General features: G+C 37.0%; 1 protein-coding gene across 2 annotated transcripts; it reads left to right on the forward strand.

Annotated features, from left to right (window-relative positions):
- The first annotated feature begins 1,935 nt into the window (after positions 1-1,935).
- On the forward strand, positions 1,936-9,557 carry PSMA6 (proteasome (prosome, macropain) subunit, alpha type, 6). 2 transcript variants are annotated; one of them, XM_009581458.1, is made up of 7 exons: positions 1,936-2,027; positions 2,782-2,863; positions 3,117-3,272; positions 5,197-5,375; positions 7,552-7,646; positions 7,904-7,920; positions 9,365-9,492. In XM_009581458.1, exons 2-7 carry the CDS (start codon positions 2,848-2,850, stop codon positions 9,406-9,408), a joined length of 507 nt encoding a protein of 168 aa, XP_009579753.1. In that variant the 5' UTR covers positions 1,936-2,027; positions 2,782-2,847; the 3' UTR covers positions 9,409-9,492. The 2 variants fall into 2 exon arrangements, with proteins under 2 accessions (XP_009579753.1, XP_009579754.1); XM_009581459.1 differs by lacking the exon at positions 7,904-7,920 and having other exon boundaries at positions 1,980-2,021; positions 9,351-9,557.
- Positions 9,558-10,460: the final 903 nt, after the last annotated feature.

Below are 10,460 nucleotides of genomic sequence, written 5' to 3' on the forward strand. Positions count from 1 at the left end.
GAAAATGATTATGTTCAAATTTCTGATTGTTCTGACATATTTGGGGAACAGCAAGGGAACACTGTTTTCGGAAAGAATGTGTGTGCAGTACTGCTGAAATACTTGCATAGCAGAAAATAGACTTAAACATCACTAGCAATATATGCATTTGGAGCCCTGTAAGAGCCCCTACACTTTTTGGCTTGTCTCTTTGAAAACTGAGTATTGCAGATGGTAATAGGAACAGGGCAAGAAGAGACTGCAGTTCAGGAAGCCTGGTTGTCAGTACTTGTGAGCAAAAACTGTTTGCGAAGGCACCTATTCCTCTTCCCACCTAAATGTCACAGAACCACAGAACGGTTGAGGTTGAAAGGAACCTCTAGAGGTCATCTGGTCCAACCCCTTGCTCAAGCAGGGCCACCTAGAGCAGGTTGCCCAGGACCAGATCCAGACAGCTTTTGAATATCTCCAAAGAGGGAGACTCCACAACCTCTTTGGGCAACCTGTGACAGCTGTCGGTCACTCCCACAGTAAAAAAGTGATGTTCAGACGGACGCCCCTGTGTTTCAGTTTGTGCTCATTGCCCCTGGTCCTGTCACTGGGCACCACTGAAAAGAGCCTGACTCTGTCCGTCTTCTTTACACCCTTCCTTCAGCTATTTGTACACATAAATAAACAAGTGTGACAGAACCCTGGCCTGGGGCTTCAAACATGACCAGTTTGTGCACAGTGCTAGCTCATGTCTCACTGGGTTCTGTGCTTTGCTGCAGGCTAGCACTGATCATCCCAGGGAAGGTAAGTGAAGAGACGAGTGAAGTTGTGCATTTAGCGGAGAGAAAGAAGGAACATTCTTTATGGCATGTTTGGGTAACCAGTAAATGTTCTGATGCCCAAGAGTAATAAATACAGTGCCGTAAATACATGGCAATCAGCCCTTCCACAACACTGGCTCAGCATATTGAACATCAAGATCCTGGTTTTGCAAGATGCGTGTTTTCATTTTCAGATTATTCCTCTCCTGTTGTGCAGTCTCTTCCATAGATTTGAATGCACCTTTTAAAACAGCTGAGTTTCTTGCTCCTGTTATTTTAGAAGATAGTTTTAGCAATTTGCTGTGCTGTTGGTTAGACATGTTCTAAATTCCAGTCTTAATCACATAACTAACAAAAAATTAATCTACATTTAGCTAGTGTCTGAAACTTCCCTCTCCCAACCAGATATTAGGAGGTTCTGAATGTTTATCACACGTTGCCAGATAAATGTTTTTTAAAGTTGTTTTTCTTGAGGCTTTTGAAACCATTAATCAAGGGAAATTTATTTCATGGATCATATCAAGTAAATCTTAATCCGTTACATTTAACTGAATAATTGGCATGTGCATAGGTTTCATTTTAAAAAGTTAATAAAAGCATTGCAGTGTTTGAACGCCAAGTCAGAAAATGTGATAGTAAGGTTAAAACCCATCTTCTGTGCCTGGTCCATCATTTCAGTTTTCACCTGTATCAGTTAAAATCTACAAAAGAAAATTACTTCCTTGCAGTGATAATAATGCTTGAAATACAAAACCTCTGCATGTTAAAAAAATCTTATTTAAGGATTTACAGTTACTGTAGGTTAAGGTTGGACCATTTTGGTCAAGTGCAGAACAGCCTTCTTGTTTTAAAACAAATTCTGTTGCTGTTAAGCATTCTAACTGAAAAAAAGGCAAACTATTGGAAATATTTGAAGGAAGCAGTGATAGTGGTTTCGTGGAGAGTCAATGACTTAACTCCCGTCAGAAAGTTCTTGTGTGCATTGTACTAAAGACGTGACGACGCAAAATATTGCACAAATATTAAAGTATTAAAAAGGCCAGAACTTGGTGAGATTTCTGTGTTGGGGAGAGGTGTGTCAGAGTTTTTTGTACTAATATCTCTAACATTGTTTTTTATTAACTTTTACATATTTTTCTAGAATATGCTTTTAAGGCCATAAACCAAGGCGGACTTACGTCTGTAGCTGTTCGTGGGAAAGATTCTGCAGTAATTGTAACACAGAAGAAAGTACCTGTAAGTAGTCTGTTTTTGAGGGGGAAGCTGGAAGGAGATGAGAAAAAAGGTGGGGGTGAGACTTTGCAACGTCAGTATTATATTTATCAGCATTGACATATATTGCTGTTTGAATCAAATATCTTATTATAGTTCTGCTTATTGCAAGTTCTAGTTCTGTTTAGTGCTCAATTGTACGTTTCCTCGCCAAGTACTGTAATACTGGTTTTCTCTGTAGTTGTCGAAGGGATAAAGCTAAAATACGAAGTTGGTCCTGCTGTACTTTGGCATGCATGCATTGCTCTGGCTTGTAAGGGCTGAGCTGTCCATAATCAGTTTCCCGATTTCTTTAATTCCTACTCAGAAAATGTTATACCAATAGCATGCAGAACAGATTTTCATGAGTGTTTCAGCACAGTGGTGATGTATTGTTGACAAGGGGGAAAACTTTTGTGTTTGAAGGACAGCATGCAATGAAAGCACAAGTTTTTGTATGTGTGTTCTCAAAGTTTCATCAGAGGGAGAAGGACTTTGATGTTGGTCATGCTCAAGCTTTCATCCTTTTCCAGATATTGTAGTTTTTTATCTTCCCTATTTTCCTCTTTCTTCCTTCGCATGCCTATAGCAGTAAATAGTGGAGAGCCTGAAAGACAATTTTTAGCTGTTAGTTGATTCTTTGGGGCTCTTCTGTAGATACGAGAACATCCAGAGTCTATCTTTTCTTTGTACTTGAAGGACGGTGATTTCTATTAGATTATTTCTATTTCCTCTTTAGGACAAGTTATTGGATTCCAACACAGTGACTCATTTATTCAGAATTACTGAAAATATTGGCTGTGTGATGACAGGAATGACAGGTATTTAATTCACCATCTTTTTAAGTATCTGAAGTGTGCCAGATTTTTTATGTAGTTCGCCAGCTTTGCATCACATAAAACAAATAAGTGCCCTAGCAGATTTGTTCCACTCAGTCTGGTTTTGGCAAACTTGTCTAGTTCTGATGTGTATATTTAAAGACAACTTAAAGTTGGGCCTGGAATTTGCATTCTCAAGCAATGCTAGGAATAAACGTGGTACGTGTTCAGTGAAATTAATGTTCTTTTTGTCTAGCTGACAGCAGATCTCAGGTGCAGAGAGCCCGCTATGAGGCTGCTAACTGGAAGTACAAGTATGGCTATGACATCCCTGTGGATATGCTGTGTAAAAGGATTGCAGATATTTCTCAGGTCTATACGCAAAATGCTGAAATGAGGCCTCTTGGTTGTTGTAAGTATAGTGTATTAAATTCATCTTTTCTGTTTCTTGTCTAAGTTTGCAACTTCAAGTATAAGAAATTGTCACCCATTTTCAAATTGTGTGAGGTATGGATGTAACTGAAGGAGTAAGAGTGATGAACAGCCAAATGAGAGCGCAGTGTTGCAAGTCTTGAATTGGAGCCATGATTTTACCATTGACTCAGCATTTGAATCTTTAAAACGTGTGATACTATTTCACCTTAGTTTTTGTGGCCTAGTCTGTTTGCACTGCACAGTGATGTCTGTGAATGGGAGATGCTCTTTTTACCAGTGTCTGTATCTGGGTAAATATCACTGTTAAAACAGACATACGGAGAGTGCAGTTATGCCTGTGCAGATTTTGTGGCTTTTTTATCTAAGTAGTATGTATAGGACAAAAACGTGCATAATTTTTGCTCTTAACTTAACTGTGATACATATAAAGTAGAGAAGTAGCACTTAAAAATATTTCACTTGCAAGCATTTCTGTACCAGTCTTGTTTTATAACAGCAAATGCAGCTTAGGTAAAAAAAGATGTGTATGAAGTTGTTTTTTGCAGATATTCCTGGTCATCTCTGTGTTCTGAGGCTGGTTCTGACTTGTTTTTTCTCTTGAAAAATTTCTCTTGAGCAAATTATAACCATACTGTTAGGCCATCCGGGAACTGAGATAAAAGACTTAATGTTTACTCAATTACTTTTTCATTAAACATTCTATCTGGGTTTCTTTTTGTTTGCCTTTTTTTTTTTTTTCTTTTAAGGAGAATAGTTTCAGAATTGATGAATCACTTCTCGTAATCATAGTAGGCACTAGCACTTCTCACTAAAGAAGTAACATTCAGGGTTGCACCACAGTTTCCATGATGGGGCAATTTTCCAATGCTTGTATGCTTGTAATGTTCAGGAATGATTGTTTCTTTCTTCCCTTGGCATTTCCCATGCCTTGATACTACTGGAAAGTGATTTTTCTTTTTTAATACATGAATAAAAATGTATTTTTCTTAACTTTCCTTAACTTTTTTTGAAAAGATAATGGGAAATTTTTTTTTCTGTTGTAGTAATAGCTGCTCAGAAGCTTATCAGCTATAACTACTAGTTAAGAGTTATGCAAGTGTAAAGAGAAAATGATTTAAAACCTTGACCTTGTTCTGTTTTGGCTTTGGGGTTTTTTGCCAGTATTGCTTTCGAGTTATTTTTAATATGCATATTGAGACTATACAACTGTAAATCTAGAAATGTGGGTGAACACAGATGCATTTCAGCGATGTGACCAGTTTGTGTTACTTGAAGTCGGTTCAACGTGAAAGCCCAACTTCAAAGACTCAGTTTTATGTTCTGCTATTTCCACATTTCATTTCATTTTTTTTTTTTTTCCTTTAAAGAAAAGAGGAAAAGGGATGTAATGCAGTGCTTTTCAGGATTACAGTTGAGAAATCTAAAGTTGATCTTTTAATATTTCCATTAATTTCAACGTATTTGCAGAGTTGCTTTCTGGTAAAAGGCACATGTTAATAGAACTATTGTTTACACTTTTAAAGTGTTATACAATACATAGGAAGTGAGTTGTGGCTGGGTTAACTTTGTATCGGGATTAAACTTTTTTATTTCCTGACTTTGTGGTTCTTTACACTCTGAGCATGGCAAAAATGTTTCTATATTTAATGAGTAGCCGCCTTTGGGAATGATAGAAATTTAGTCTGCACTAAACTGAGTTGCGCACCTGGTAATGAGATGCTGGTAAGAAATGGCGAATTAGAGATAGAGGAAATCCCAGCTCTAGGTATTGGACTGGTTCCTGAAAGTGTAGTGCTGTGCATGCACGTGTTTCACGGGAGAGGAGTATCAATTCTATTCTTCAGTTGAATGAAATTGCTAAAATTGGGGAAAGAAATAAATTAACAAATTTTCTCTTCAAGGTATGATTTTGATTGGTATTGATGAAGAACACGGCCCTCAGGTATACAAGTGTGATCCAGCAGGTTACTATTGTGGATTCAAGGCCACAGCTGCAGGAGTTAAACAGACAGAGTCAACCAGTTTTCTTGAAAAGAAAGTAAAGAAGAAATTTGATTGGACATACGAACAAACAGTAGAGGTAGGCCAGCAGAGGGAAATAAAGATTTGTTAAAGTATTTTTAATGAATATGGTGTATGCAGGCTTGTGATATAGAGGAATGCAGTTAGGCATTTCCTGTTTTCTTACAGTTCTGAATTGCTGCCAGAGCAAGTATAGCTATTCCAACCAGAAAATGTTTTTATTTTGCAGGTGTTTAAATAGTCATCTAATTTGCTTTTTCTGCTTTACATTAGCTGAAGCAGAACTTGTAATTGTAGCAATCCCACTGTAGCTGGTGGTTGCTTACTACAGTGCTTGATTCTGGGGATACCGGTACAATTTTCTTTTAGTGGCACTTAAAACAACCTTCATGTTAGAATGCATTTCAAACAGGACAGGGTAGTGCTTGTCTGTCAGTTTAGTAAATATAGCACCAGTTGTTATGCCTACTGTGAAAACTGTTGTTCAAGGCCCATTATAAAAATGTATCCTATTTATAATATAGGTCAATTAACTTATTTTGTAATCATCCTTACTTTTTCACTTACACTGTACAGATCTGTCTAAACATTCCTCTTCCATGGCCCACCTGTTTCTGCTGCCAGGCCTTGTTCTTAGAATCATAATGTTGTGTTTCCTGCATCACAAGATCAGCAGGTGAAATGAGGAATAATAACCTGAGAAATTGACCGCTCTGTAAGATTGTTAAACAGAGTATTGTATTAAGATCCATGTGAACGCTATGCAGATTCAGACCTACAGCTAAGTTACTTCTGAAGTCTACCTTATCATGGAAGTACCATTTAAACGGAAAGTTCTTCAGCATAAATTAATAAGTTTTATATGTGTATCTTAATAAGTACTGATTTCCTTAGTATGTGATTCCTTTAAAGAGAAGATCCTGAGAGGGTTGAATAATCATAGCATACTGAAATTGAATGTACTTGAAATTCCCTCAGAGACCCTTTTTTATCCTGGCTAAATAATTTTCATGTTAAATGTATTTTTCTATCACTGCTTGATTATACTGTGCATGTCTCTTAGTTGAGCACTTGGAGGTAGATGAAACAGTCTTTTCATATCCTTGTTTTTAATTCATAAAACTTCCATGGTATGGTGCAAATACTTAATTGGTAATTAATCTACCAGTCAAATCCTGGATGCGCTTCTATACCTTTCTGTTGTCTTTGTTAAAATGCTGAGGTTGTGAATGTAGATCAGACACTGTTACTCTAAAAGTCGGCAGTGACAGGGAGAAGCAAGTCTGTCACACACACGCACGCACACACAGCGCGCAAGCTTTTTTTTTAAAAGCTTGTGGTGCCTTAGAGGTAATGCTCCATGGGTAAGAGTTTTGGGTTTTCTTGTTGGGTGGGGTTTTTTGTTTGTTTGTTTGGGTGGGTTTTTTTACATCTTGGCAGTCTTCTGATAAGACATCTATATAGTCTTATAGAATTATTGCAGAATCAATGTATTATCAACATACTGAAAATAAACTTTAGAAAAGTCTTGTCTGATGTTCTACACTTCCTAACACATTACTGATCAGAATTAAATGCCAGCATGTGAAAATAACTGATTGGATAAGAATTTGGCTACATAGCTGTTTTATGGAACTTCTTTTTGTGCTCAATCATAATTTTAGGAATTCATCTTTAGCGTTATTATGACCCTACTGCAGGGTTAAGTATGAGTGAGGCTGCAAAGAAGACCTTTTAAAAAGGTGATGATTAGGGTGGAAAAAAAATAAGTTAAGCCATGATGAAATGCAGCTTTTAAAAACAGCCAACGTAATTTTAATTACCAGAAGAAATGCCAAAATGGAAGCTATGCAAGTGACAAGTGCTTTGAGTAATCTTGGACTGTAATGATGATGTCTGTCTCTTTTGCCACTAATGAAACATGTTCTGACCTTGGAACCTGGGGTTTTAATTTTTGCATGATAAAAAGTTTTGGCTTTGTTGTGTTTTTTTCAGCTATGAAAATTACATGTCCCTTTGTTTTTTGTAGATTGGGCTTTTTAGGGAGAGGACCAGAGAGGGACTGTATTCTGTAACAAGGGGAAACTATTTGAAACTTTTCAGCTGAGGTTTTGAGGTGGAAGGAAATAACTTAAAACTAGAAGGAAGGGTAGTTGTTAATGCTATGTCTATTTAAAAAAAAAAAAGCCTTAGTGCTTTCTGTTTAATGATAGGTTTCTTTTGTCATCTTTCAGACAGCAATAACATGCCTGTCTACTGTACTATCCATTGATTTCAAACCTTCAGAAATAGAAGTTGGTGTAGTTACAGTGGAAAATCCTAAATTCAGGTAAGTGGTCAGTGTTGATAAATCTTGGAGTGTGTTTCTCTGTTACGTGCTAGTAAGTTTTTTCTCTGATAAGTTTTAACTTCTTGTGTAACGGTAAATCAAGAAAAAGATATAAATGTCAGAAGTTGAAGTTTTGGAGGTTTTTTTTTTTCACTTGTAACTCTTCAAAATATGTAGGGGTAAAAGACACTGTTTAGAAAAAAATAGTACCTTAACCAGTTTTAAAATGTTTTAAACCATGTTTAAAATGTTGAAAGGGATCCAATACAGAAAAGTGTTGTCTTTTGTTTCTTAAAAGGGTATTGCTTTATGTGATGATTAAAATGTAGTTACATCTGGTCTAGATGATTTTTCGTGCTTAAAAGAATAAAAATTTTCCTTTGTGCTAGTATCTGGAGTCCACTTCCAAATCATAGTCATGGCAACTAATGCAGTAAAGTCTGTTTTATATTAGGGAAAATTTTGCAAGTCTCTTAATTTTTTAAATCTTTTTTGAAATGGATCTTTAAATGACTCTTGCTCATCTTGTAATTGTAGCAGTTTTTAACATCTCCAGTATATGGTTAATAGATTATGAATTTGTATGATCTGAAATACTGTATTTAAATTCGACAAGATTAAAAGATCCTGGATTTAAAAATCACTGCAGTGATTTGGAACTGGCTGAACTTTTATTTTCTGAGTACACTGCATTCCCACCTAGCATGAAAGCAAGACTCCTGCAATTTCCTCCCTCCCCCGTTATTTCCTGAATCTGAGTGCAGCACGCTGTGTGCAGCAAGATTACTTGGTCAATCTATCAAGACAACAACTGGAAATCTTCCTGCAATCAGATACAGTGTCCTTGACAGCCTTCTCAACACAATGTATAGCTGCAGAAGTATGCATGAAATGTGGGAGAAAAGTTTTGGGTTTTTATTGTTAATGCAAAAGGACCCTCCAGGTATGTCTTACCTAAAAGTTAGTTAAGGCTAGCTTGCTGCAGAGGAGTTCGGTTATTTCTGCCTTAGTCTCTCATTACTTTTTTTTTATTTTAAAAAAAAAAAAAAGAAAGAGAGGAACAGCTAGGTGGGAAAGAAAAGTCCTCTGCTGCTTTAGTCTAGGTACTTGGTAGGTGGGGATTGGAGAGAGGTTCAAACCTTTGGGTCCTACAGGTGCAGTCTTTTGAGTGCATCCTAATGTGTTTCAACTTGATATGGTGATGATGGGTGGTTTTGAATTTGGTGGTGTGTGTTTAGGACAACAGAATAGCCTAGCATTTTTGAGAAAGCATGCAGCAGCTGCATTACCCCTTTTCTACTGCTGTTCAAGGGTCAAGTGCTAGCTTTCTGCCAAACTTCATTTACCGGTCGTATGTCCGGTAGCAGAGGGATAAGGCTATGAAAACCTGTGTCCCCCTTGGAGTAATCATACTAATTACCATACCCATTCTTCTCACCAGGTCCCAGCTTGCAAATATATTACTCATGAGGAATTACCTGTTCTTTTTCTACCATTTGTTACCTCTTTGCTTTCTAGTGCCTTCGATTCTTCCTTTATTTTTCAAAAAGAATTGGAATGTTGGCCTGTGGCCCTGGCAGCAGGGCTTTAAAGGGCTGAAAGATACATTGTATAAAACTTATTTGTGTAGATACTAGGTTATAATATTGGAGCTTAAGGGGAAGAATCATTTAAGCTATTTAAGATTTCTTTTTGTTCTTTCAGGATCCTTACAGAAGCAGAGATTGATGTGCACCTTGTAGCTCTGGCAGAGAGAGACTAATTAGCATTCTCATTTCCATTGTCTGTGCTTCTGGCCAGGATATTTGGTGAAAAGAAAACACTTACTAATGGCTTTAGATTATGGGTGGAAAACAATGTTCGCTATATGATGTATTTTACTCTGTACAAATAAAACAGAGGTTTTTGAAATACTTGGTGTCTCCTTTTAATGTAATTTTTTAAACTTTCAGTTCTATGGAATTCTCATCACAATGCTTGATGACTTTGAATGTTTCTGTGATGATTGCTTGCCTTTTAGTTGTATTGTAAGAGAAATTTTATACTCTGCTGTATTTTTCATATGAGCTATTTGGCTTCTAGTGTAAAGTTTTCTATCAGATTATGTGGTGAGTGTGTCTTGAGATAATTCTTACATTTACATGCATTCTCTTCTTGCCTTGATGTTGAAAGGCTTATAACATTACTGGTTTAATTGTGGGGAAATTAAGAAGATCTTAATACTTGCTCAGGTTTGCATGAGGATCTAGGACAAAAGTTGAAGGAAAAAACTTGAGCTGCAATTCCCAGTGCATTCCTTTAGACTGATTTATTTGGGGTGCAGGTAGTGAATTTAATGGACATCTGCTATAATTAAACAGCTCTGAAGCTAACATTTATTTAGGGGAATAGATTCTATATGCAGTGTATTTTGGATTTTGGCTACCTGGTTTTGAGGCTTTGGGCAGTGCCAGAAACAATGTTGGGGCTGGATGGGGCCAATAGACAAAGTCCATCAACAAGAATGTCTCTGGGAAGCGATTCCGCTTGCTCTTTCAAAGGTTCTGGGTTAGGAGAAAAGACTGCAAAAACTTGAGTCAAGGTGAAGAAAAATGCATTTTTGTTTTGCTGCAGTTGAAGAGGTTTCAGCCTCAGCAGCAAAAAGGGAGATGATGAAGTTGTGAGGGAGGAGACACTGAGGAGAAAGGGAACATTACTAGGCATTTTTAGCTGTTGGGTAGACATGAGAGTCTTCTTGGAAGAATGCCAGGCTAATACAACTTAGCTCCTTACCTTCATTCCTCTGCTGTGCTATTCCTATATTGGCTTTAATTA

This window comes from Fulmarus glacialis, unplaced genomic scaffold (genome assembly GCF_000690835.1).
Source record: "Fulmarus glacialis isolate BGI_N327 unplaced genomic scaffold, ASM69083v1 scaffold6867, whole genome shotgun sequence".
In the NCBI taxonomy this organism is placed as follows: Eukaryota; Metazoa; Chordata; class Aves; order Procellariiformes; family Procellariidae; genus Fulmarus; species Fulmarus glacialis.

Coding starts and splice junctions, on each gene's coding strand:
- PSMA6 (XM_009581458.1), top strand. Junction 3,273..5,196: donor AATGAGGCCTCTTGGTTGTT/GTAAGTATAGTG, acceptor TTTCTCTTCAAG/GTATGATTTTGATTGGTATT. Junction 5,376..7,551: donor CATACGAACAAACAGTAGAG/GTAGGCCAGCAG, acceptor GTCATCTTTCAG/ACAGCAATAACATGCCTGTC.